At 41.7% G+C, this 26341-nt stretch overlaps 1 protein-coding gene across 1 annotated transcript in view; it reads left to right on the top strand.

Moving 5' to 3' along the window:
• The window catches only part of LOC122790676 (zinc finger protein 23-like), a 100483-nt gene that overhangs the window by 62429 nt on the left and 11713 nt on the right, over window positions 1-26341 (top strand). The window contains exons 4-5 of the mRNA XM_044058199.1: window positions 1-127; window positions 6414-6551. Of these exons, the coding sequence (XP_043914134.1) occupies window positions 1-127; window positions 6414-6551 (265 nt within the window). The remainder of the gene's footprint in view (window positions 128-6413; window positions 6552-26341) is intronic.

Here is a 26341-nt window from a genome sequence, read left to right as displayed (position 1 = left end):
GTACCAGAGACCTTTGAGGAAGTTGCTGTCATTTTCTCAGAAGAAGAGTGGAAGATGTTAAGCAAACAAGACAAGGAGCTTCACAGGGAAGTGATGGTACAGAACTATGAAACCTTGGTTTCAGTCGGTAAGTGTAGTTCTGTCTCAGGAAGTAAGGTCTTTTGTTAATAGTTATGAATGCTGCATTAGAATGCTGTGTTAAGATGTCTTATTTGTTATCCAGATAAGTGAAATGGTGCATTGTAGCCATGACGAGGGCCACAAGGACAAATGTGTATGTATACAAATGGCATTTTATAGAAATCATATAAACAGCATATTTTTGGAGGTGGAAAGAAAAATCTGAGTACTTGAATAAAGCCCATGGGGACATTGGATAAACATACAAGCTCCACACAGGCCATAAACAAGAGCCAAGTTTGCATCCTGGACTCCAGAACTATTAGGTGAAAAACATAGAAATTATTTAGAAGCATATCAGTTGTACTGGGGGGAACCTTCTGGACCTTTCTCATTTTCAGATTGTCCTAACAAGGCTACTATCATTCTGTACTGCAGTTATGCATCCATGAGTGATAATCATTTATTTATTTATTTATTTAACATTTGTTGACCGGGCTAGTCTATCTGGATATAAGTCCATTTTCAGTACAGGCCCGGGGAGAAAAGCTCCAAAAAATGACAAACGATTTAATACAAATCAAAGTTAGAGGGCACTTGTGATCATGAAGAAAATCCAAAATTGTTTGGTTATGTTAACAATAACAGATAAAATAATTAGAATACAACAACAGTTAAATTCACAATAAAAAATCTCATCCCATTAAATCCACAACAATAAGTTTTTTTTTTTTTTTTTGTTAATACAAGGAGTAGAGAGGGGATTAGTGATGGTACAATGAGACAGAAAGAAAAAAGGTGGGGGAGGAAATACAGAGAGGTTTGCTAAGAATAATGTAGGAAGGAGAGGTAATGAAGCTGGGAGAAGTAGTTCAAATTTGCAGGTTATGTGGCTTATAGAATCAGAATAGCACAATGTGAACTAATTTAGGAAGAGTAATCTAGTAATATGCAGGAAGGGAGATTTTTAGTCAGGGTTGCTGCATGGACAGAGCCAGTGGTTTGTGAGATAAAGTTTTAAAATCTTTTTTTTAAGTTAATTTAAGTTTTATCATCTTTTCTTTTTATGAGAATTTCTCAAATGTTTGATATTTTCTTTTAAAATATCTGGCAGTTGGCACAGAGGGTTAAGGCTGTGAGCTGTAGTTCCTAAGGTACAGGGTTTGATTCTGTCAGTCCTCATTTGCCTGCTGTGTGACCTTAAACAAGTCATTTAACCAGACATTGCTCCCGGGTCACTCCTGTAAAAGGGAGTGTGCCTTCAGTGGACCTACCGGGTTAACAAATGGGTATTATTTTTAGTAGTTTGCTATGAGCACTACCACATTTTTAAAATAAATCCTGTTTTACTTCACTTTTCAATTCTTCTTCTCCCATGTATTATACTAGCTTTGGCCATTTATACTTTTTTAACAGAAATCCGCAACCCATTTTGTACTCCCCCTTGTAATACCAAACATTCTCTTTCCTCCTCCTGTCTCGCTTCCTAATATTGCGATACAGCAGTTTCTGATAATCTTTTATTTATCCAGTGTAATGCCTGTTGTGTATGTTTGCTCCCCTTTACAGAGGATGATAATGGGGCTCAGGCTTTATGCGGGTACTTGCCCAGAATCACAAATTATGAAGCTGAATATTTTTAGAATCTAACCCAGCTCTGCAGTATGCAGCACATTTTACCGATTTTTAACTAAAATACTAAACATACTAAACAGAGATGTCGTAGGCTGCATTTTTTAATCTCATATTTTTTTAATCTCATTTTAGCACCCAGGACTATCGCGCACATCAGTGTCCTGGAGAACAGCTAGTTGCACAGTGGGCAGCATCGCAGACTAGGTCAGCTGAACTTGCAGCAAGCAGGTACCCCCCACCTTGGTCCATTTATATACACCCACCACTCATATCCCTTGTAAATCTATTGGGTCTGGCATACATGGGTGGGTTCTGTTTCTAGCTTGGTAGATATAGGCATCCTGAAGCAAAGGAGCAGTTGCTTCATGCTGACAGCCACTTCATTCTTAAACAGACAAATACAGTATGTGAGAGATGTAGTTAAACATTGTCACTGGAGGCCAGACTCTCACATACATACACTAAATGCAGCAAACAGGTTGTCAGCGATACACACATGCACGCACACACATGCACGCACACACACGTGCACACACACACATACATGCACACACACAAACACACACTCATGCGCACACACACACACGCACACACATGCACGCACACGCATGCACGCATGCACACACACGCACACACACACGCACACATGCACACATGCACACCACTCACCCCACCTACTAAGGACTATACTTATTAATTAATTAATTTATTTATTTATTTTACATTTGTTGACCGGGCTACTCTAGCTGGATATATGTCCATTTTGAGTAGAGACCCGGGGAGAAAAGCTCCACATAGAAAACTAACAGATACAGTACATTAAAACATTAATTACAAGAATATTATGAGATGATTACATGTGTTCCAAGGTAACAAAACATATAAAAAAAACTTTTTTTTTTTTTTTTTTTTGCTATGAGAAGAGGGAGAAGGATTTAGAAGAAAGTGGAAGACATACAAAGCAAAGTGATGAGCAGGAATAAAAGAGAACAAAGTAGTTAAAAATGGGATTGGATGAATTAGGTGTAGGGTAATAAGTTGTTGATGAGACAGTAAGATGGCCAATTCAGTTGTTCCTGGTTACAGTAAGTCAGCCTAAATGGTAGTGGATTTAAAGTAACAGAAAAAGAGAGATGCAAAAAAAAAAAGAAGACGTACAGATGCAGCGGTGCTTACATGTAACCTACCCAAGCCTGAAAAACCTCACAGGAGCAGTTCTCAGGAACCTCGCCTTTGCACAAACAAGACACATAACAGCACAACACATAAAGCAGCATCTCACAGTGTCTCAACTACCAAGCCCATAAGGCAAAACAGTTCACAACCCAACATTATGGTCGTAGGTGACTCTGCTGTAAAACACACACATGATGTCCCCCTTACAAGGCTGGATAAAGAGAGTGTTATGGTTAGTTATCTGTTAGGGGCTATGATCTGGCAGATCACACAAGCACTCGGGTCACTCACCCCTAAGTACCAGTATGACACTGTCATGGTCCCTGTGGTAGTGAATGACCCAAGACATACCTCCCTGGACTAAATGAAGGGAGACATGATTTAACTCACAGAATATGTGTCACAGGCAGGTATGAGCCTAGGATTGAGCAGCATTGTGCCATCTTCAAGGATGATGCCTTAATACAGACAGAAAATGATTGGTTTTAACAATTGGCTTAGCTACGGGTGTCATTCCATAGAGATCCAATATTTGTCAGCCTGAGAGGACACGATTGACAACACTGCAATTCTCTTGCAGGGATGGCCAGCCCCTGTCTCCTCTAGACTTTTGAATATTGGCTAAAACATTATCTGCCCCTCTTCTGCCTTTTTTAGACTTTGTCAAAAAGACAAACATTCCTGCTTAACAAACAGCACTCAAGACAAGCTAAAGTTGTTGCTGCTCAATGCTAGGAGTCTCAGTATAAAACTTAATTCCTTCAGTAGGGTCTAAACCAGACAAATGACTGGTGTCAGAACCACGGCCTGAAACTAAACACAAATAAATGCATTATCTTACCCTTTGGGAAAAGAAATACCCTTGCTAATTACAACATTGATTACATACCCCTAAGAGTAGACTCAGAAGTAAGAGATCTGGACACTCATTCATAGATAGTAGCCTAAACTTCCACTGCCATGAAACCACAGTCTTAAGGAGGACATTCTATGTGGCACTACTTATAAGTAAAGGTATGGTTTCCCAATCCAGGGATATTATAGTCCCACTGTACACAGCCCTCATTAGACTAATAATTGAGTACTACGAGCCATTTGGAATGTACTTGACCAGATCATTTCAATAGCTGGATCAACCTTAAAGGTTCCTCACAAAGAAAATGTATGTTTTTCCCATAATTATAACTAAAGATACATTTTGCAAATGTACCTTATCAAGAACACAACTATATTAACCTCATTGTTATGCAGGACTATATATGAACTGATTACCTGCTGTCAGGAATATACATGTTCTCCCTGTGTTCGCATGGGTTTTATGCAGGTGCTTCGGTTTCCTAACACATACCAAAGACTTGCAGTAGGTGGACTGAACATGCTAAATTGGTCATAGGTATGAGTGTGCATGTGAATGTGTGGTATGTAGGAACAGCCGTGGCAGGGCAAGCCACCCGATGGTGTGACCCATGGCTTTAGATGATTGCCACTGTTGAAGTGACACCCTGACCCCATGTGCAAAAATGGGAAAAAGGGGTTGTGGATGGATGGATTTATGAGCTATTTTAAATGTGCTTCCATTCTGAAAACAAAATGAGTGGTATCACCAGTGGTCTAATAGTTTTACTTGGTAATGCTGCACAATAAATAATTATATAATATAAAAAGTAGTTATCTAAAAGGTACACATTTTAATGTTAAGCTAGGTAAAAACATTAAAAAAAAAAAAAATTCTCCTCATAAATGCTTCCTACTATTTTAAAATGGACTGTGTTCTTCTTCCTTAAAGCATGTCAGATATGAAGTGAACCAGGATGACCACATACTGTCCTATTTACAGACATAACAGCATGTCTGTCCTTCTCAGAGAAAGCCGTATATATTCATGTTACAGGAGCTGTTTATTTCTTAATTTTTGTTTTTTCCTTCGTCAACGAGGTATGTGGGCTGGTCAAACTAATTCTGTTCACCAGTGTCCTTGGCCACAAAGTGACAGTGTCAAAGTATTTACAGCAGCTGCATGGGGCTTTAGAAGCAGTATTGTCATATGGCTGATATGAAAATAAGAAAAAATGCAAAAGCTGGGCTTGATAGATGAACCATAGGGAAGGGAGCATGACAGAGATTATCCCGAGAGTGATGGACAAGAGGAGGAGGATGAAGAGGGGAGGCCTGAGTTAGATAGAGATGAGGGGAGATGTCACTGGAGGCGTTCGTCTTTTAGGATATAAACTTGAGGGAATAAAGTAGTAATGAGAGCTGAAATTTGGTGGGTCTGGAAGAAGCAGGTGCATTTATTGTAAGACTATAGGAGTTCATAAACTGATTTTTTTGAATGTGGGCAATGACAGTGCAGTATGATTATCTGAGGGATGAAACTCCACCTTGCAGCCCTCATCTTTAAAAACGCATGTTCTGCTACATTAAATGAAACTGCTGTCTGGCCAGATTTCATGCTCTTTGGTTGTGGTTTCAGTAGTTGGCGTGAAAATTCAGTTGTTGTGAGTTGACTTGGTAATGATGAAATCCATCACATTGTTAATGATGATGTAAAATACTCTGTTGTAAATGGGGACATAGCTGTTTCTGTAATATATATGGTATTTGCAGTGGTCAGTAGTTGGCCCAAGAGATGTAAAATGGACTTTTTGGAGTAATTTGGTGGTAGGATTTTTTCAAAGTATGAATAAGGGGTAAGACATATTCTAGTTTTGGTGAAAACATATATTTTACTATGTTTCTTGCATAACTGGTAAGGTGGCTAGCAAATCTATATGCAAAAATTAGGTTATGGCGGACTTTGTGGTAGCTGTTTCTGTGTAATGTGTGGCTAGCTAAGTATATGCACCTGCCCATGGGTTATTTTTTGTTGTTGTTTCATGGTACTTTACAATGTTGTGGTTTACTGCATTAAAGTCTACTACATATTTCTTTAGGGTTAACCAAGTCTCTGGCCATGAAATCATTATGAAGATGAATAAATTTAATCTGTTGAAGCTTTTAAAAGTCATTGCTGTTAATCACTACAAAGAGTAAAAGGTCATCTGTGTAGGTTATTATCGTAAGCTGTAGAAGGTCAGTCAGAAGCGAGTTTCTAAAGAAAGAGAACAGGATGGGTCCTAAAACTAGTGCCCTTTGAAACTCCTATAAGAAAGACTGCGGCTTTAGACCATATACTATTAAATCATACTTTAGGCTGCTTTCTTGCTCTGAGACTGTTACAGCTTCACTTTCAGACAGTTTCACATTTAGTTAACATTAAGTCACAGTCCTGTAGGTCAAAGGCTCTAGGTTGACCTTTGAACATTGCACTTGTTAGGTTAACTTTGCAAGATTAATGAAGTTAAAGACTGTGACTGATACAGTGCTGATGATATACTAAATGTTGAACTGAAGTTAAACTGGGTATTTGTTAGGATTTTGGATGTGTATAAACATTTGGTTGCAGAGGAATCATTTAATTTTATTTGTGTTTTTATGTGCAGGATACAAAATCCCCCCAGAGAAATTATTACTGCTTCTTACAGCAGATTATGAAGACCTCTCAAAGGTTGTTGTAGAGGAGAAAACTGCCACAGAACAGGACTATAAGATTGAAAACAAGCTCATCTGTAAGAGAACAGGTCAGTAATGATGCACATTTTTTGTGTTTTTTTGTTTATTGCTGGTACTGTTACATTTTGAGGAAAATGAAAGAAAATTTGAAGAGTAGAATATTGAAGGTAAGTCAGTATAAAAAAAAGTAATGTTTACATATAAGCATTTAGCCCAACTTCAGCTTTGTTTTTAATGTAAAAAATAGTCTATCACAACAGCAATGGTATTGAAATTGGAGCTTGTGGATATGATGGAAAACATAGGGACATCTATCATCTTGTCAAACAGTTTAGAGTTTGAACTGTGCAAATAGCTGTAACACAATGACTGTCTTAGAATATGGTACAGTAGACCAGATTACTTACTCAAAGAACTTGCAGTTATTAAAGTTACACTTCAGAGTGTATCACTTTAGAGGAGCTATGGTAATGGTACTTTTTGGCACTGTTATTGATAGGGATATGAGGGAGGGCATCAGAGGGCAAATGCATCTGTAAACTATATTAATAATATATTGATTCAAGCATGTGTGTGAAGCCATGAAAGAGAGTTGATTTAAATAGTCTCTAGATGTGAAGAGTTGAGTAGGATATTAACTCCTTTAATGAAACATTTAATTGTGGGGCTCCTGATCTTATCCCTGTAATGTTTGAAGCATTTTGGGATGCTATAAATAAACAACGATGTCCTTCCTTATCGGTGTTGCAGTATTCTTTACAATAGGGATCCCCTGCCAAGGCTAGCTCAACTTCTGGCCAGTATGCCAAAGCATTTAAGTTGTAATGGGTATTCCGTATGTCACAAGTATGCACTCCACACACATCATAGAGCATAAAGGTGATGTCCAGACATACCATCCTCAGAACTTCTTTGCCGAGTCTGAACACCATCATCAATCATCGGTCTTCGGTCTGAATGCCCGTTCATCTGCTGTTTATCGAGTCGCTTTCAGATAAGTGCCCAGTTAGGGTTTTTTGATTTTCTTATCTTATTTTGCCTTGTTCTGGTTGTTAGTATCATGTCATCTAAAAAGGGAAATGCCAGTGTGGGAGACAGATTCCCCATAAAGACTGACAAGAGCAGTCTTTGCTCTGTTTAGGCACTTCTCACGACTTGTGGAAATTGTCAAGCTGTCGTCCCAAAGACGTTGCATAGTCTGCTTTTTTCCCTTGTGTTTTATTTAGAAAACCAATGGCTTAAAACTGTTAGCTAAAGACTGTAAGGAAGGATCTTCCCGGCCTGAGGGTCAGATGTCTGTGAAGAAAAAGACCAAGAAAGCGCTGTTGGATTCTTCTGCTGTACCGCCTCCACTGGCCATCTCTCTTGTGGCTGCTGAAAGCACAGAGGACCATCTGGTTTCCTTTTTGGATTACTCTGCCATGACCACTTCGGAGGCCAGCATGGATCTGCCTCCATGCACATCCATGGAGGCCTTGCAGACGTCTGCTTTAGATGTACTGGGGGAACCGTGGCTGATGATTTCTGAGGAGCCTAGGGATGTTCCTCGGATATTAGTAAGGGAAGTGGTCCCGACTATGATTGAGTGTTCAGGGATCCGAGCCTTCTAAATTGTTTAAGACTGACGTTCAGCATAAAAAAAAGCAAAATACTGTAAACAAATTTCATCTGCTCAGAAAAATTCCTCAGAATGACTGCTAAAACTTCACTTAAGGCCTGTTCAATGCTCTTATGGCTTTAAAGCCTCCACAAGAGGTTCCTGCTGTCCCCTTGGTCTTCTACTCCTCTTAAGAGGCCTAGGGAGCAGGATTCCTTTGATGCTGAGGGTGATTCTGATGAGGTGTCTTATCTATTCCTCTCAGATTCCTTTTCTCGTAGACTGTGGTTCTGAGGAAAATGAGTCTGTCAGTCTTGATTCTCCTTTCGAGGAGATTTCCGTTGGTGACACTATTTCCAGAAGGATGGAACTTTTCAAATGGGACTGTACTCAGGTGTCTGCTTAGAAGAGGTACTATGAGCTTCTGCAGATGGAGTCTCCTAGACCCTCTGCTGTTCCTCCTGTTCTTGCTGCCCTGCTGGATGCTTTTTCCACTACTTCTCAGGCTCCTGATTCCCTACCTCCTGCCCCCAAGAAACCTGATAGGTTTTATAAAGTGCCTGATGACTGCAAGTTTCTTTATACGTGTCCCTATGCTGACCCTTCCGTGGTGTCCATGGCTTTTGATGAGTCCTCCAAATTTGCTGCCTTCCACTAAATTGTTTCCCTTTGATAAGGACAGCAGAACCATGTAGAGGTTGGGTAAGAAGGTGTATACTTCTGATACCCTGGCCTTTAGAGCTGTGAACAATCAGACGTATATGACCCGATATGTTTTGGCTCAACTTTCCCAGGCCTGTCAAGCCATTTCAGATTTGCCTGATTCTGAAAGGAATGCCTTTGCTTTTGTCTTGTTAGGGACATCCTCCCAAGTTGCTCTCCATTCGATAAAATGCAGCTGTGATGCAGCTGATGTTTCATCTAGGGCTGCTGCTTTTGGATCTGTTTTGAGGAGGTATACCTGTTTCAGACCTCAGCCTTTGCCTGATGATAGCAAAGCCAAGCTCATGGATGCCCCTCTGAATAATAAGCATTTGTTTGGTGCTGCTGCTGTAGAGTTGTTCAAGTCCCTACAAGAAAAGTGTAAGACTCTACAGGAGGTGAAGCATGTTTTTGTTTTGCCTGTTCCCAAGTTTCAGATAAACTAACCTAACAAGCCTGCCTTTGTCCATAGACAGGCTTGCCCTCTCCCAAAGGTAAAAAGGGTGGTAGAAGGGCTCCCCGTGCTAAGGCTACCCAAACCCTTTCAGCTCAGAAGTGTCATTTTCCTGACAAACCAGGTGCTGTCTGACTATTCCGGCATCCTCTTTCAGTTCATCTTTCTCTGTCCTTTCCTTTTGGGTTATGGATCACTCAAGACTCCAGGGTCCTTTCTATAATTTGGCAGGGGTATTTCATGGTCTGGAGGTCTCTTCCCCTCTTGGGCATTCCTCAGCCTCCTCAGGAGCAAATGCCCTTTTTTCCAAAGGTACTTCAAGGCCTGTTGGCTCGGGGAACTAAGCAGGAGGTTCCATCTCCCCAGAGGGGGAAAGAGTTTTACTCCAGAATGTTTTTGGTCACCAGGAAAGAAGGCACCTGGAGACCATTCTGGATCTTTCTCAGCTGAGCACCTTTCTAAAGGTTCCTTCCTTTCAGATTGCGTCCCTTCAAGCCCTGTTACCTCTTCTTCCTCAGTCTTTGCTTGTTTTTCTAGATCTCACGGATGCTTATCTACACATCCCTATCCATCCCCTTTTCAGGAAGTTTTTACATTTCTCTGTTGCTTCCTAGCATTTTCAGATCTCTGTTGTGTCCTTTGGCCTCTCTACTGCCCATGTCTACTAAATGCCTCGCTCCTGTGATTGCTTTTTGCAGACTGAGAGGAATACAGATTTTTCCTTACCTGGACAACCTGCTTAGTCAGGCCAATTCTCCAGGGATTTTGCTTCAGCATCTTAACTTTGCAGTTTGTCTTCTGCAAAGCATGGGGTTTACTGTGAATTTTCAAAAGTCATTCCTGACTCCTTCTCAGGATCATGTTTTCCTAGGGTGCATGCTCCAGGCAATTCCAATGCTGGCATCCCTGCATCCTCCCAAAAATCCTTAACACTGATTTGCCTTATTTCATTCCCTTCTTCCTCTGGCTTTGCTTACAGCTGGAGAGTTTCTAAGGGCTCTGGGTTTCATGACTTCTAACATTCCTATGCTTCCTCTGGCCAAGCCCCACATCAGAAAGCTCCAGTGGTTTCTAAAGTCAGTTTGGCTTCAACATTCTCATCCTTTAGAGTTTCTATCCCCTCTTCTTCCATGCCTCAAGCTGTAACTTCAGTGGTGAATTCATCAGTTATCCCTCAATCCAGGGCTTCCTTTTCACCCTCCAGTCCCATTTCAGGAACCCTTCACTGATGCTTTGGACATGGTATGGGGGGAGGCCTGCTTCAGTCCTCTGAAAGTGCAGGGCATTTAGTCTCTTCAACAAAAGAAAGACCACATCGGTGTCAAAGAGATGCAAGCCCTTCTGACCTTTCAGGCTTTTCCTTCTCTTTTTCTTCCAGGGCCCATCGAGATTCTCACAGACAATACCACAATAATGTGTTCTATCAACAAGCATGGGGGGACAAAGTCTTATCTCCTGTGTAGACTAGCTCTTCAGGTCTGGCAACTAGCTATCCAGTAACAGGTGACCCTTTAGTTTAGTTTATATTTCCTCAGCTCAAAACATAGAGACAGATTCTCTGAGCAGATCCGTAATATAATCCCATGAGTGGGTGCTTCACAGGGATGTGTTTCTGGACACTGTCCACCAGTGGGGTACTCCTCAAGTAGCTGTCTTTGCCTCCCCTCTGAACAAATAAATTTCTCTATTTTTGCATCAGTTCCATGGGGTTGGAAGGTGGACGCCCGATCTTTTTCCTGGAAGGGGATCTTTCTTTATGCCTTCCCTCCCCTTCATCTCATTCCAAAGGTCCTGCTCAAGATAGAACAGGATCACAAAGTCTTGTTGGCAACTCCCTTTTGGCGGAGACAGCATTAGCTCTCTCTTCTTCTGCATTTAGCCAATGGTAGTCATCACAAGTTACCTCACAGGGTGGATCTACTCACACAAGACAAGGAATCTTTCATCCATCTCCACATGTCCACTTTTCAACCGACACTGTGGGTTATACCACAACTCAGATATCAAACAGGTTGTCTGCACACACACTTCACCTCTTGCACATAAAAAGCTCACAACACTCAAACCCACATACATGGAGTTACTCGCTAGAAGCCTACCTAAAGAGCAGAGACCTCCCAAGCAAAAACCTGCACACACTGCAGACCCAACAGAATCTACTACACATAGTAATACACACAAGAGTGTCTCGGCCAATACGTCCATAAGGCAAAACACCTCAAAAACAAATGCCTTGGCCATAGGTGACTCCATACTGAGACACACAAATGTCCCCCTCACCAGACTGGACAAGAAGGTCACTGTCAGCTGCCTGTCAGGTGCCACGATCCATCAGATCATGCACACAGTCAGGTCTCTCAACAACAAGTGCCGTTATGACTCTGTCATAGTCTGTGTTGGGGTGAATGATTTGAGACGTACCTCACTGGACTATATGGAGAGAGACATGACTGAGCTCTGATTATGTGTCCCAGGCAGGTGTGTCCCTATCCCTAAGCCATATTCTACCTTCACCCAGGATGATATCTCAATGTAAACAAAAAATGATCAACTTCAACAACTGGCTTAGCTTCTGATGTCATCCAGGGTGATCCAGTATCTGTCAGCCTGGGAAGATATGGTCAACAGACCACTCTACTTTGCCAGAGATAGTCTTCACCTGTTGCCTCTTGGCTTTCAGTTACTGGCAAAGGTACTTGCTTTCCCCATACTGCCTTTTTTAGGCAATGTTCATAACAAAATTCCAGATGTAAAAAGATCCACTGGAGACAAACTCAGGGTTATGTTGCTTAATGCTAGGAGTCTAAATCAGAAACTGCACTCACTGGAAGCACTCCTTACCTTTGAAGATGACAATGTCTGTGCAATCACCTAGATGTGGCTCATGGCTGCAGAGAGCACCCCTGCCATGCAAGGCTACAGTGCCTTCCACAACTTCAGACCTTAAAACAAGCATGAAAGAAGCAAAGGTGGAGGTGTATCCATCTTCATTAAAGACAAACACACCTCAAGACTGATCAAACAGTATGATTCCCTACAGCTACTCCAAGTCCAACTAACTGTAGGTAAAATGCTGTTCCATATCATGGTTAGCTATAGGTCCCCCACCATAAACCACAAGAACCACTCTGCCTACCTGGACCTACTTGAGTCATTCACTGTACAGCCAAATACCTTGGTCATGGGTGATTTCAACTATCCTTCCATCGATTGGGAGTCATATATGAGCACAAACACACTTTTCCTAAGGTTCCTGCAGTTTGTTAATACAAATGCTCTGGAACAGATAGTCTGCACCCCCACAAGGGGCTCAAATGCCCTAGACTTAGTACTCACCAACACAGGGGGTCTCTGCACTAACCCCTTTGTGTTACCCTCCCTGGTAACATCTGATCATAAATCAGTGTCTTTTGAAGTAGCAATCATATGTGACCCCCCCCCCCCCAACAGCAAAAATATTGAACAATTTCTCCAAAGCAAACTATAGCCTCCTAAGTGATGGCATAAATAGTTTCAAAATATCAATATTTAATATTATGTACTAAAAGCACATAGTAATACAGGAGAAAAAAACAGACCGGTTTTGGTTTGGTAAATTGGGTGTATATCATGATCGAAACACAATAACAGTGAACACCATAACATCGAACTTCAAAGCCCAAAAGTTTAAAACTGAAAGCTGAGAACAGTGATTTTTTTTTTTCCCCTGGGAAAAAAAATCGCTGTTCCAGCACAAAACACAAAACACACAAACACTACAAACCATTTCTAATGTGGGGGTCTTTGCCCCCCACACCCTCCACACACCCCCTACTTAAATGTACCAACTCCAAGATCGCACCATAGAGGAGGAAATAGCAAAGCCGTGGAAACGGCCCACCGAATTCTTTCCCTGGGAAAGAATTCGATGTTCAGCGGCTTCGGTATTTTCAGTCTTCGGACTTCCGAGTTCTAGGTTGTGGCGTTCCAGATTCTCAGCTTTCGATCTTCCGATATACACCCGGTAAATCACATAGCCTTTATCAGTGTATAGAACATGAATATATTAACTCCTTATATAGTCCATAGTAAAAGACCACTTAGTCATGTGACTGATTAAAGGTGCAAACAAACCCCCCAGCTTAATAGTCCATTTTCTCTCTTTTTGATTCAGCAGCTCATGCCAGCCTGTCTTGTTCGATCTAATGCCCAAAATTTGATCAATAATTATAAAATTAAAGAAAGCATTTTTGTGTACTGTAGTGTGTTTATAAAGGGCATTAGTAATTTTTTTTGTGTTTTATATCACAAAAGTGCTCAGAGATACTAAATTTAAATGGCCGCTATGTTTGCCCAATAGTATATCACCCAATCTGTTTGGCAATTGGCAAAAAAAAAATGTTATAAATCTGGCTTGTGTTTTTACTGCTGAAGTACTTAGTCTTCATGACCCTAGGACAGTTAAGTGCAATGACCACAAGGAAAACACCCAACGACAGGATCCCCCAAGAGTGTAGTTTGAAGAGATTCTTTTTTGTGACTAGGCCCATGTTTGTAATGATTAAAGTAAGAAGCCAAATTCCTACCCTCAAATTCTTGACCCAACCCAATTTGGCTTTGTTAAGGGTAGATCATGCTTATTAAACCTGGTGGACTTCTTTGAGAATGTTACCAAAGCCCTGTATGAAGACAAAACAGTACATACAGCCTATCTTGACTTAGCTAAGGCATTTGACACGATCTCCCACTCAGGCATCATTGAGAAACTCACCCAGCTGGGAATTAACCCATATATCAATAGATGGGTAGCCAGATTGCTCACCAACAGATGCATACAGTCAAAGCTGGGGATTCCACCTCTACCAGCACACCAGTTACCAGTGGTGTACCACATAGATATGTGCTGGGTCCCCTACTGTTTGTAATCTATTTCTCCAAAGTCCAGGTCCAAACAGATGTCCTGTGGCTTATCAAGTTCATTGATGACTGCAAACTGGGTACAATTACTTGGTCCCCCACCAATGTTGACATCCCCGGCTGTGTACTACTTGAACTACAAAATGAACTGGCACCTCACCTAAGTGTCATGTTTAATCACAGCCTCACCTCAGGCTTCTGCCCACTGAGTGGCCCACAGCTACAGTTATCCCACTCCACAAGGGGGATCCACCTTGGATCCCGGGAACTACCGCCCCTTCAGTCTGATGAGCCTGATCTGCAGGGCCATGGAAAGTATTATCGTGGAACTTATAAACAAAGACATTGGCAACCTTCAAACACTGGACTCCACGCAGTTTGGGTTTGTGAAGGGCCAGTCTTGACTCCTGAACCTGATTGACTTCTTCAAATCAGTCTCCAGAGCTGTGGACAAGGGTAAGGTGGTCCACACAGCCTATCTGGACCTCGCCAAGGCCTTCGACACCATCCCCCTCTCTGGAATCATAGATAAACTTACTAAGCTGGGCATTAATCCTTATGTCACTCAATGGGTTGTCAACTGGCTTACTGAAGGAACCCATACTGTAAAAGTAGCAGACTCCAAATCCAGCTCCAGATAAGTGACAAGTGGAGTACCTCAGAGTTCAGTCCTAGGACCGCCCTTTTTTGGTGTCTACTTCTCTGAAGTACAGGCCAACACTAAGGGACTCTGGCTAACAAAGTTTGCAGTTGACTGCAAACTGGGTGCCCCCAGATCTCCTCGTGGCTGCTGTGTATCCCTGGCTTGTTATCCCACACTCCTTACTCCAGCCTCCTCTACCTATTTTTGTTTTGCTCATCGGCCCTGCCTTCCTGGACATTCCAAGACCAGTCAAAAGACACCAATCTCACCTTGTTTTGCCACATTTCCTAACAGAAAAAGGTCACAACTTCTCTCAGAAGAGACCTCAAAGGAATTAAAGAAACACTCCAGCCTCCTCTACCTATTTTTGTTTTGCTCACCGGCCCTGCCTTCCTGGACATTCCAAGACCAGTCAAAAGACACCAATCTCACCTTGTTTTGCCACATTTCCTAACAGAAAAATGTCACAACTTCTCTCAGAAGAGACCTCAAAGGAATTAAAGAAACACTCCAGCCTCCTGTACCTATTTTTGTTTTGCTCACCGGCCCTGCCTTCCTGGACATTCCAAGACGAGTCAAAAGACACCAATCTCACCTTGTTTTGCCACATTTCCTAACAGAAAAAGGTCACAACTTCTCTCAGAAGAGATCTCAAAGGAATTAAAGAAAGTATGTTTTATGATACACCTTAAATTTTATAAGTGATACTGCTTTACTTCTTTACTAGGAGCTAGTGTAGGATCCTGACGAGAATAGCCAGCAACCATACCCTTCTTACTGAAAACCCCCTCCATACCTGCCTTATCACTGCCGCCTATTTCCCTATTTTTGAGCCTTTTTTTTTCTGCCCTACACCCTTCTACCTCCCTTAATCGCTCCACTCTCTACTGTTACAGGATTTGACCACTAGATGGCAGTCTTCAAATACCATTAATCTCCTTTCCCTCCCTCCTTCTCACTCACTTAAATAATACCTATTCCTACTGTTATTCCTTAACTGTTTGTTAACAAGTCTACCTACCTCTATCACTCAAATCCCTTCCCTAATAACATCCCCCTAAGTATCCCTCTAACCACCCTGCTTACCTTCCTCCATACTTACCTTCACTATACTGATTGTTTTTTTCACTGCCTTGCTGCCTTCTTTCCTTGGGTCTACCCACTCCATTCACTCTGTGAGCTCCCTCTGCTCCCCTACCCTACCCACAAATCTCACCCACCCCCACTACCTCTAGATTTATACCCACATAACCACTCCTACTTCCTTTCCAACTACTAAACTCCACCCCTTCCTCTTCCTATCCCATCCTCCATCACACCATCCATTCACCACATATCTCCCTTCCTCCTTACTCAGCACCATATATTGCTTATCAAAACCTCAACATGCTTTCAAAATGTTTGTCCTTCTCAATTCAACTATTATGTCTTCTGAACCTAACCTACATCTACTACCTTACCCAGCCTAACCCCATAACTTACATCCCACTCTTACACACAACCTGCTCACTCCATACATCACACTCCTACTCATGCATCTCAATGTCTCCTGCACTATATCCCATCAACCACAATCTATGTTTTCATTACAAACTAATCTCTCCTTATAAAACCTCATCACCCACTCTACCCTCCATATCCCTCTCAAATCTTTCAACACACATCACTCAAACAAAACAATCCAAACACCTCTACTACATAATCCAACTTCTAACATCCATACTCTTATCTGGAGATATACACCTTAACCCAGGCCATAACACCTCCACCTCAACATCTAAATCCATCCTACTGGCATCTCTCAATGCACAAAGCTTAGCTAATAAAATTCCAAACCTACATGCCTGGCTACTTCACAACAAACCAGACATCTTAGCCATATCTTAAACCTGGTTAAAACCTCATATAAAAGATGCAGAAATAGTACCACCTAATTACTCCATCATCAGAACTGACAGAGCCAAAAAAAAAGGGTGGTGGAGTAGCTCTACTCTACTCATCCTCCCTATGCATTACTCCCTATAATAAAGCCATTCCCCAGTTCGCCAACACAGAATTAATACTAGCTCAATTTCAGTTAAACAAACACAAACATATATGCATAGCCTCCCTTTACATTCCCCCTGGAGACAATATCTCAGTACTTGAAGATATCCTCTCCTGGCTTTCTACCAATATCTCTAATGAAACTATTATCATGGAGGACACCAGCATTAATTGGTCCTTCATTCAGTCCCCTGCACACTCCCTAAACATCAACCTGTATAACTACTCTCAACTCATCTACTCCATGACTATGCCCTCTAAAGACTTCACTAGTGGCAGCATCCTAGCCTGGATCTTAGTCTCTCACCCCCACTACTACCCTGACAGCGGAACTCTTCCTGACTCCCTCAGCGACCACCTTCCCATCTTCGCTAGGCGTCTTCCTTCTCCCTTACTAGTTACTCATAATTATATCAGTACCTGATGCCTAAGAAACGTCAACCCAAAAGCCTTCTCTGACTCCCTAAAATCACTTAACTGGTACCCCCTATAAACACTACCCCTGGAAAATGCAATTGCACACTTTAATGCTACTTTCCTAAATCCCTTAAAAATCAAAAGAATAAAAAACAAAACCACTCCCTGGCTAACAAAAAACACACTAACTACCATGCGACTTGGAGATAAAGCCTGGGCACGTTAACAAATGAACAAATCTATCTGTACCCTCAATGAGTACAAAACTCTTCGTAACTCAGTTAAAAAGCTTATCACAGCAGACCGTCAAAACTACTTCTCCTTACTTCAAAGCAACCATAAAACCAACCCACAAAAGTTCTGGAAAGGTATAACTACCCTCTTTAAACCTGGTACAACTGAAAACCCAATCCCTTGCCCAAATGTACAAGACATTAATCTTGCCACCCATTTCAACTCTTTTTTCATAAACTCTATTTCCAAACTAACCTCTTCCTTCTCTAATAACAATCCACCTCCTACTTCCACTTCTCCTCTCCCATCACCCCCTCCATCTTAATTCTCTCATCCCCCATCCTCTCAACCCCCTCCATTCTCCATTAAACCTATCCCTACTTCTACCATAAAAAAACTCCTGCAGAAGCTAAAACCATGCACCAATGCCCCTGATAACATTCCCTCATACTTTCTCAGCATAGCTGCCAAAGCCATTGCCCTCCCAATCAGTATCCTAATCAGCCACTCTATCCAAGAAGGTCTTGTTCCACAACTCTGGAAAAAGGCTTTCATCATTCCCCTGCATAAAGGAGGCAACAATACTAATATTACCAACTTCCGGCCCATCGCCATCCTCTCTCCCATTTCAAAAATCCTAGAAAAATGTATCCATCTTCAACTTCTTCCCAATCTCTTAACAACAACCGATTATCTCCTACCCAACACGGATTCAGACCCAGTCATAGCACTATGACTGCCCTCCTATCCTTCCTTGAAACTGTGAATAAAGCTAGAGATTCTGGCTTCACTGTATCTACCATCCTACTTGATCTCTCTAAGGCCTTTGACACTATCTCTAATAACCTACTCCTTACTAAACTATCTAACCTAAATCTATCACCTTCATCTCTCAATTGGTTCACCAGCTATCTCTCCAACAGGCAACAAGCTGTCAAGTGGAAAAAAGCCACCTCCTCCTTCCACAACACCCCCACAGGTGTCCCACAGGGTTCTATATTGGGCCCCCTCCTCTTCAATATATTCATCGATGATTTTTTCCGCTCAATCCCTTATGCTAACATTATTCAATATGCAGATGATTCTACAATCATCTGTGCTTCCTCATCCATCCTGACTGTCTTAAAGCTGACTCAAGATGCCTTCTCTACCACAGAACTGTGGATGAAAGACAACCGTCAAGCACTCAATGCTCAAAGCTCAAACAAAACTTATGATATTTACCCCCTCTAAAACCGATACCTTTGATAGAAAACTATTCTCCATCACCAGACAAAATAATACACCTCTTGAACTGGTATCTGAAACCAAACTATTAGGAGTCCAAATCGATGACGAGCTTAAATTTGATTCCCATCTATTACTAAACATAAAAAAAAAACACCAAAAACTTGGCATGCTCTGCCGACACAATCAATACCTCACTTCAGCTACTAAGCTCACTCTCTCTACTACATTTCTCTTACCCTCCCTTCTTTATGGTGCCCCTCTTTTAACAAACCTACAATCATCTCTCAAAACAAAACTGTCCTCTTGTTATAATAAAATTGCCAGATTTGCCACTAGCAACAAATTAACCCATCACTGTGCACCTCTCCACAAACTAAACTGGCTAGAGCTGCCCAACTCCCTCTCCTACACTCAGCTCACCTCTGCACACAAACTCATTTTCCAGCCACCCTCTGTCCTTCCCTGTCCACTATCTTTAAAATGCACCACAAAAAGACTACTCAGATCTACCAATCAAAACCTAATAGAAGTTTACAGACTCCTTCGCCCCCTAGGACAAAACCTCCTGTCCTTTTTCCTAGCACGCCTATGGAACTCCCTCCCTCCCTCCATTCGTACCATCACTAGCCTCCCATCCTTTAAAAAATCACTCCACTCACATCTAAAATCCACATGTGAATGCTCCTGCTCCCACCCCTCATAACCTATTCCCCACTTCCTGCAGTCTTCCATCTCTTAAATTCTAGATAGCAAATTCATATTTGCATCTAGTAAACAACTTCTTATTTGCATCTAGCAAACTATAAGCCTACTGCATCTAACTACTTATTTTTAATCCTACTAGAGCAATGTTCTCCTTTTTTTATTTTTGATTGTAACCTCAGTATTTTCTGTTCTATCTTATAACCAGAAATTGTTAAAATGTAAATCACTGTAATCTTTGTGTAATCTGTGTTTGGAGCTTTTCTCCCCAGGACTCCATTGAAAACGGGTTCTTTTGGCCCAATGAACTATCCTGGTTAACCAACTGCAAATAAATAAATAACATAAATTACTGACTCCCCAAATGATGTGGATATTCTACAAAAGCGCCTTACAGAAACAGATGCTTGGTGCCAGAACCATGGGCTCAAGCTCAGTGCCAAGAAATGTATAGTTATCCCCTTTGGGAAAAAGCATGTACCCATGAATTGCCACATAGGTGGCAGTACACTAAACACTGAAAGTGTGATAAGGGACTTAGGGACACAGGTGGACAGTGGTCTCACCTTCAATAACCACATCGCCACAACAGTCAGCAAATCCTTCTATGTGGCACAACTCATCACTAAGGGCTTTTCATCCAGAAAAAAGGAGGTTATTGTCCCACTGTACTCATCCCTCATTAGACCCATTATAGAATACAACGCCCCATTTGGTATGTACCTCTCAAGACATCTGCAACAACTGGAAAGGCCACAGAAGTACCTCACTAAAAGAATCACAGGCCTAAAGCAGATGCCCTATGCTGACCATCTAAAAAAAACCCACCTATACTCATCTCATATCGTCTACTCAGAGGCGATCTCTGCTTAACATACAAGGCCATGTCAAACCCAGAGCTGTTGGACATGCTACACTTAAAGAAATCCCAATCCCTCAGAGACACACGCTGCAGGGATCTAAACCTTGACATCACAATGAACAAAACATGCTGGAGGGATAGGTTCCTGACCCAGAGACTCCCCAGACTCTGGAATAGACTGCCCATACATGTCAAGCAGAGAACCTCTTTGGCCCTCTTCAAAAGGAACCTTGATTGGATGGGAGATAGGAAATTCATCCTGGGGATCACGTCAGTTGCCCTGCTAGACAAGGGTCCAGGGAAGTAAATACTGTGGAAAGAAATAGCCAGGGAATTGTTATGGCTATGCTTGTATAGGCCCTAGGGCCGATAGCCTAGCACCAACTTATGAACCTATAATAAAGGACTTACACAGACATGTGATTGGTGCCAAAGCAATGGACTTAAACTAAATGCAAAAAAAATGCATTGTCATCCCTTTCAGCAAAGGGGAAGTCCGTGCAAATTACAATATTAACAGTACCCCCTTTGCTCAAACCCTGTGGTGAGGGATTTGGGAACACAGGTTGATAGCAACCTTAACTTCAATCACCATGTGTCCACAGTGGTAAGGAAGGCCTTCTGTGTTGCACATCTCATAAATAAAGCATCGCATCCAGAGCTAAGGAGGTTATAACTCCCCTGTACTCATCCCTCATTAGACCACTAATAGAGTACAATGCTCCCTTCTGTATATACCTCACCAGACAACTGCAGCAGCTAGAGAGACCTCGGAAAGTTCTCACCAAGAAAATTCAGGGCCTTCAACACATGATCTACATGGACAGACTGATGACCCAGTCACTGTACTCTGTATCTTATAGGCTGCTGAGAGGCGACTTTTGTCTGGTCTACAGAACAGTCTCGGACCCTGCCCTAATGGAAATGCTGCACATCCACAAGTCAAATGGGACAAGATGTACTCACTCTAGAGATCTTAACCTAGCCTGTGACATTAACAGGACATGCTGGAGAGACAGATATGTCTGCCAGAGGTTGCCACTACTCTGTAGTAAACTACCAATTCGTGTAAAACAGTGCTCCTCAATGACCCTATTTAAGCACAACTTAAACAACTGTATGAGAGACCATAAATTTACCCTGGAAGTGTCACCTATGTCCCTCTTGGATAAGGGCAGTCGGTGCTGATCATAAACTCGTGCTACAAATATAGACCACACAAGGCCAGTAGCCTAGTAACCTGATATGAACCTGTGAACCTTTAGGATTTTAATCCCCTTCAGATACCTTTTTTCTGAGTATGTGCTCAGGGTCATGTAGGAGGCCAGGAAACCCACTACTAGAAAATCGTATTTGTCCAAATGGAAAAGGCATTCTAAGTGGTGTCCTTCCTGTAACCTTGATCCACTTACTGTGGATGTTCCTAAGGTTCTGTCTTATCTGTGTGAATTGCTCAATGCTGGGGTGGCATATTCTTCTGTTAAAGCCCACCTATCAGCTATTTCTGCCTCTCTGCTTTTGACTTCCTCTTTGGCTTCTAGATTTGAGGACAAAACAGTTTTTGAAAGGTGTCCTTCACATTAGGCCTCATAGGAAGCCTGTTCATACTTCCTGAGACCTTAATTTTGTTGTGGAAAAATTGACCTAGGCTCCTTTTGAGCCTGCTGCTTCAGCTTTCTTACAGCATTGTTCTTGGGAGACTGTTCTTTTAGTTCTTACTTCTGCCAGACGGGTGTCTGAGCTACAAGCCCTTATCACTGCTCTTCCATAGGGACAGGGTGTCTCTCCTTACTAATCCTTCCATGGGGACAGGGTGTCTCTCCTTACTAATCCTTCCATGGGGACAGGGTGTCTCTCCTTACTAATCCTTCCATGGGGACAGGGTATCTCTCCTTACTAATCCTTCCATGGGGACAGGGTGTCTCTCCTTACTAATCCTTCCATAGGGACAGGGTGTCCCTCCTTACTAATCCTTCCATGGGGACAGGGTGTCTCTCCTTACTAATCCTTCCATGGGGACAGGGTGTCTCTCCTTACTAATCCTTCCATAGGGACAGGGTGTCTCTCCTTACTAATCCTTCCATGGGGACAGGGTGTCTCTCCTTACTAATCCTTCCATGGGGACAGGGTGTCTCTCCTTACTAATCCTTCCATGGGGACAGGGTGTCTCTCCTTACTAATCCTTCCATAGGGACAGGGTGTCTCTCCTTACTAATCCTTCCATGGGGACAGGGTGTCTCTCCTTACTAATCCTTCCATGGGGACAGGGTGTCTCTCCTTACTAATCCTTCCATGGGGACAGGGTGTCTCTCCTTACTAATCCTTCCATGGGGACAGGGTGTCTCTCCTTACTAATCCTTCTTTTAGGCCCAAGGTGGTTAATGAGTTATCTCTTAATCAGTCTGTTCATTTGCCCCCTTTTTTTTCCTTCTCCACAGTCTGCCAGTGAGAAGGTTCTTCACACCTTGGATTTGCACAGACTACTCGGATATTATTTGGATAAAACTGAAGCCGTCTCTAAATCTAAACAGCTTTTCGTTCCTTTTCATCCTGGGTCATTAGGTTTGGCTGTTTCCAAGCAAACCATTTCTTCTTGGATTCTTAAAGCCAATTCTTTTTGTTATTCTTTTCATGGGAACAGCCTTCCTTCTTCTGTTAAGGCTCTTACAGTAGGAGTCCTGTCTCTAAGCCAGCTAACTCTGCACCTAACCACATTCAGGTCAATTTGGAGTTAATTCAATTTATTGTATTTGCATATAACATTGTATTGAATGTCTTGGCAAGGTCAAGGTCCACTCTGTGAGTAGTTTATCCACAGTCAACAGCCTAAGTAATCCTCTTGAAGGCATTTAGACAGGACGTGCCCTTGACAAATCCAAACTGCTTTGGTTCGGGTTTAATAAGAATTTTGATATTGTAGTTAATTAGGTTCATGGGTCTATATCACATAGTCGGTTCGAAAACTGAATACTCAGAACTCTCAGAACAGTGATTTTTTTTTTCCCAGGGAAAAAAATCGCTGTTCCGGTACAAAACTCAGAAATACACGAGCACTAAATACTGTTTCACACCCCCCACCTACTTAAATATACCAACTCTGAGATTGCACCACAGTGCAGGAAATAGCAAAGCCGTGGAACTGGCCCACCAAATTCTTTCCCTGGGAAAGAATTTGATGATCCGTGGCTTCGTTATTTTCAGACTTCAAACTTCCCAGTTCGAAGTTACGGCGTTCAGACTTATGAGCGTTCGGACTTCCGATATTGACCCAGGTTCATTATGATATGTTCCATAGCTTTGCATATGACTTGTTACACTGATGGGTATATAATTCCTGGGGTGTGAGACAAAGCCAGTTGAAAGGCTAATGTTAAAGAGTTTGAGGAGTGAGTCCACCAATGCTTGCTTAGTGCTATTAGTCAAGCTGCTATGTTGTCAGGCCCCATGGACAAGGCAGTCTTCATTTTAGAGAACAACGTCATTATGTGATCTCTAATGATAATTGGTGACATGATTCTGTCAGGGACAGGTGGGTTTAGAATAGGTGTCTCAGGGGTGAAGTTGGCACAAAATTTATCAGCCTGTATGTTGGCAATATCCACTGATACCACTGAGAATAAGTTTGGAGCGATGTTGGGTAAGATTTCTTGGTTTTCCTGACATAATTTAAGAGGAGTTTATGGCTGTCTTTGGTTACATGATTAGCCCAAAGTCACTGGATGCTTTCATTTCTCCTACATATATTTTTGGCCTCTTACGAGCTGTTTGATGATTTCCTACATTTTGGGTAATTTGTTCGGATGGGTAGTTTTAGGAGTTACTTCCTTTTACTGCATGATTTATTGATGATAGAGGACCACTGTGCAGGTTTTCTTTTGGACTTCATTTGGTGAGAACTACCAATCGATACATATGTCCTGTATGAGTAGAACTTTGCTACATCATTCTTAGCATTATTGATATTTTGGAAAAGACCATTCAACATCGATTAGAGAATTTGTCATAGAATTTTAATGTGTTTCTCTAAGTTTAAATTATTGAATTCTGTGAATTTGTTTACATCAGTTTGGAAGTTGTGATAGGGAAGGTTACAAATTTATAATCTTATTTGAACAATGAGGGGGGATACCTTGAAGATGGTAAATACAGAAGCTAAGTTTGTTATGAGCAGCTCAAGTGTGTCCTCTTCTCTAGCAGGTTCATTTACAGTCTGGTCCAGAGAGGTCTTACTTATAGTAGAGTCTAAGAATTTTTGTGCATAGGGTACATTGCTATTGCAGGTTCCCCCATTAATCACAGGACAGTTAAAATCACCTAGGATAACAGCATTCCTGCTTATGGGCAGTTCATGAAGAATGTTTAGACTGTTGTCGTCTGAGTATCTGGAGACATGGAGTTCTGTAACCTGCAGTGATCTGATAGTTAATCCTGTTTAGTATGATTTGCATCTCTATAAGCTCCCCTTAAGAGTCACTAGATATTTGTTTAGAGGTAATGTGGTTCTTACAGATATAGAGACCAGCATGACCATAGTTTCCATCTTTTCTAAGTAAGTGATAAGCACAAAATCCAGTTATTGAGTTCGTAACCAAATATCTGTGACATCACAAACATGGATGTGCTCCAAATGCCAGAGGGCTTCAGGTTTGTTATTTAGACATTTAGCATTAAGTAGTGCATTACATTGATATGGCCCAGTGGTAGATTTGTTTTAGAGGTTAGCTGGTGAAGTCCATTATGTGGACCTTGCCTAAAAAGACACACTGGGGATGCAGTGAAAGATTTCACAAATAGGCGGAAACTTTGGAATAAGAAGTGCAAACCATCATTGGTGAAGCAGGTATAGCTGTCAAACATGTCATTCCATGCTGACACCTACTGGATTCCCCTAGAATGATACCAGGTATTTATCCAGTTCTTAAAGTCAATCATCTTTTATTTAAACTTCTACATTATTTTTGTTGATGGAACAATTCCACTCAAAACTACACTGTCACCCTCATTTGTGACATGCATGGAGAGCTCCATCATGTTTCTCTCTGTATCCTTCAGGGTTCTGCATGCCAGACAATTTACCCCAAAATGGGCTACCATGCTGTAATCCTATTGTCTGGTTTAAGGACCCTAAAGACCTTTGTAAAGTCAGCAATCGTGGCCCCTGAGAGACCACTCACTGTCACCATACTTATGTCCAGCCTCATCCGTATAGAATCCATTTGTCTAATTATGGATTCACCAATCACTAGTGTATTTATTTTTATTTATTTATTTGTCATTTGTTAACCGGGTTAGTCCAACTGAGCCAGTGGCCTGTTTTCAGTGGAGACCACAGGAGAAAAGCTCCAAACATAAATACAAGATAATGAAGTCTGTGAAAATATTACCAAAGAAAATAATATACATTACATGAAATACAAATTTTACATAGACTAGAAAGAATGTAAATTGCAATCTAACAAAAAGTGTTGTGTAGTAATTACAGGCAGAATTAAAAATGTTTAAATACAAATCCGGTAAGACATTAGAAATAGCTTGGAATTAGCTAAGAAGATGTTAAGTAGGTGAGAGACAAATTATGGTTGATATTGCTTGTGCCTTCAGAGAGCAGGAAATTATTAGAAGAAGTGTGTAGAGAGTCATAACTTACTAAAAGAGTCAAAGAAAACAGCTTTAGTAGTAGTGTGAAAGGTAGTACAGTGGTGTAAGGGGGGGAGCAGGGGGCGAATTAAGTGGAATCTTGGTAGTGGCAAGTGCTGGTATTTAAGAGGAAATTTCTGAGTTTGGATTTAAAGAGACTTGTGCTAGTAATGGCTCAGATGTTAAGGGGGAGTTTATTCCAATCCTGGGATGTACTGCTTTTGTAGAGGTTAGCCAATGTTTTTGTTTGGTTTGTAGGGGTCGGGAAGGAGCTGGTCTGAGCTGTGTTAGATGAATGTTGTAATGGGTTGCGGCTCCAGGTGGCTCTAAGCAGTGATAACTAATCTGTATTGCAGTGCTTAGTATACACTATGCTTGCTCCTGTTGTAAATCACAGGTCAGGCAAGCATTTTTTCATGCCTTTAGTGCAGGATCTTT

The sequence above is a fragment of the Protopterus annectens genome, chromosome 16.part0 (assembly GCF_019279795.1).
Source record: "Protopterus annectens isolate FY-2018-M chromosome 16.part0, PAN1.0, whole genome shotgun sequence".
NCBI lineage: Eukaryota > Metazoa > Chordata > Ceratodontiformes > Protopteridae > Protopterus > Protopterus annectens.
This window is presented reverse-complemented; position numbering and strand designations above follow the sequence as displayed.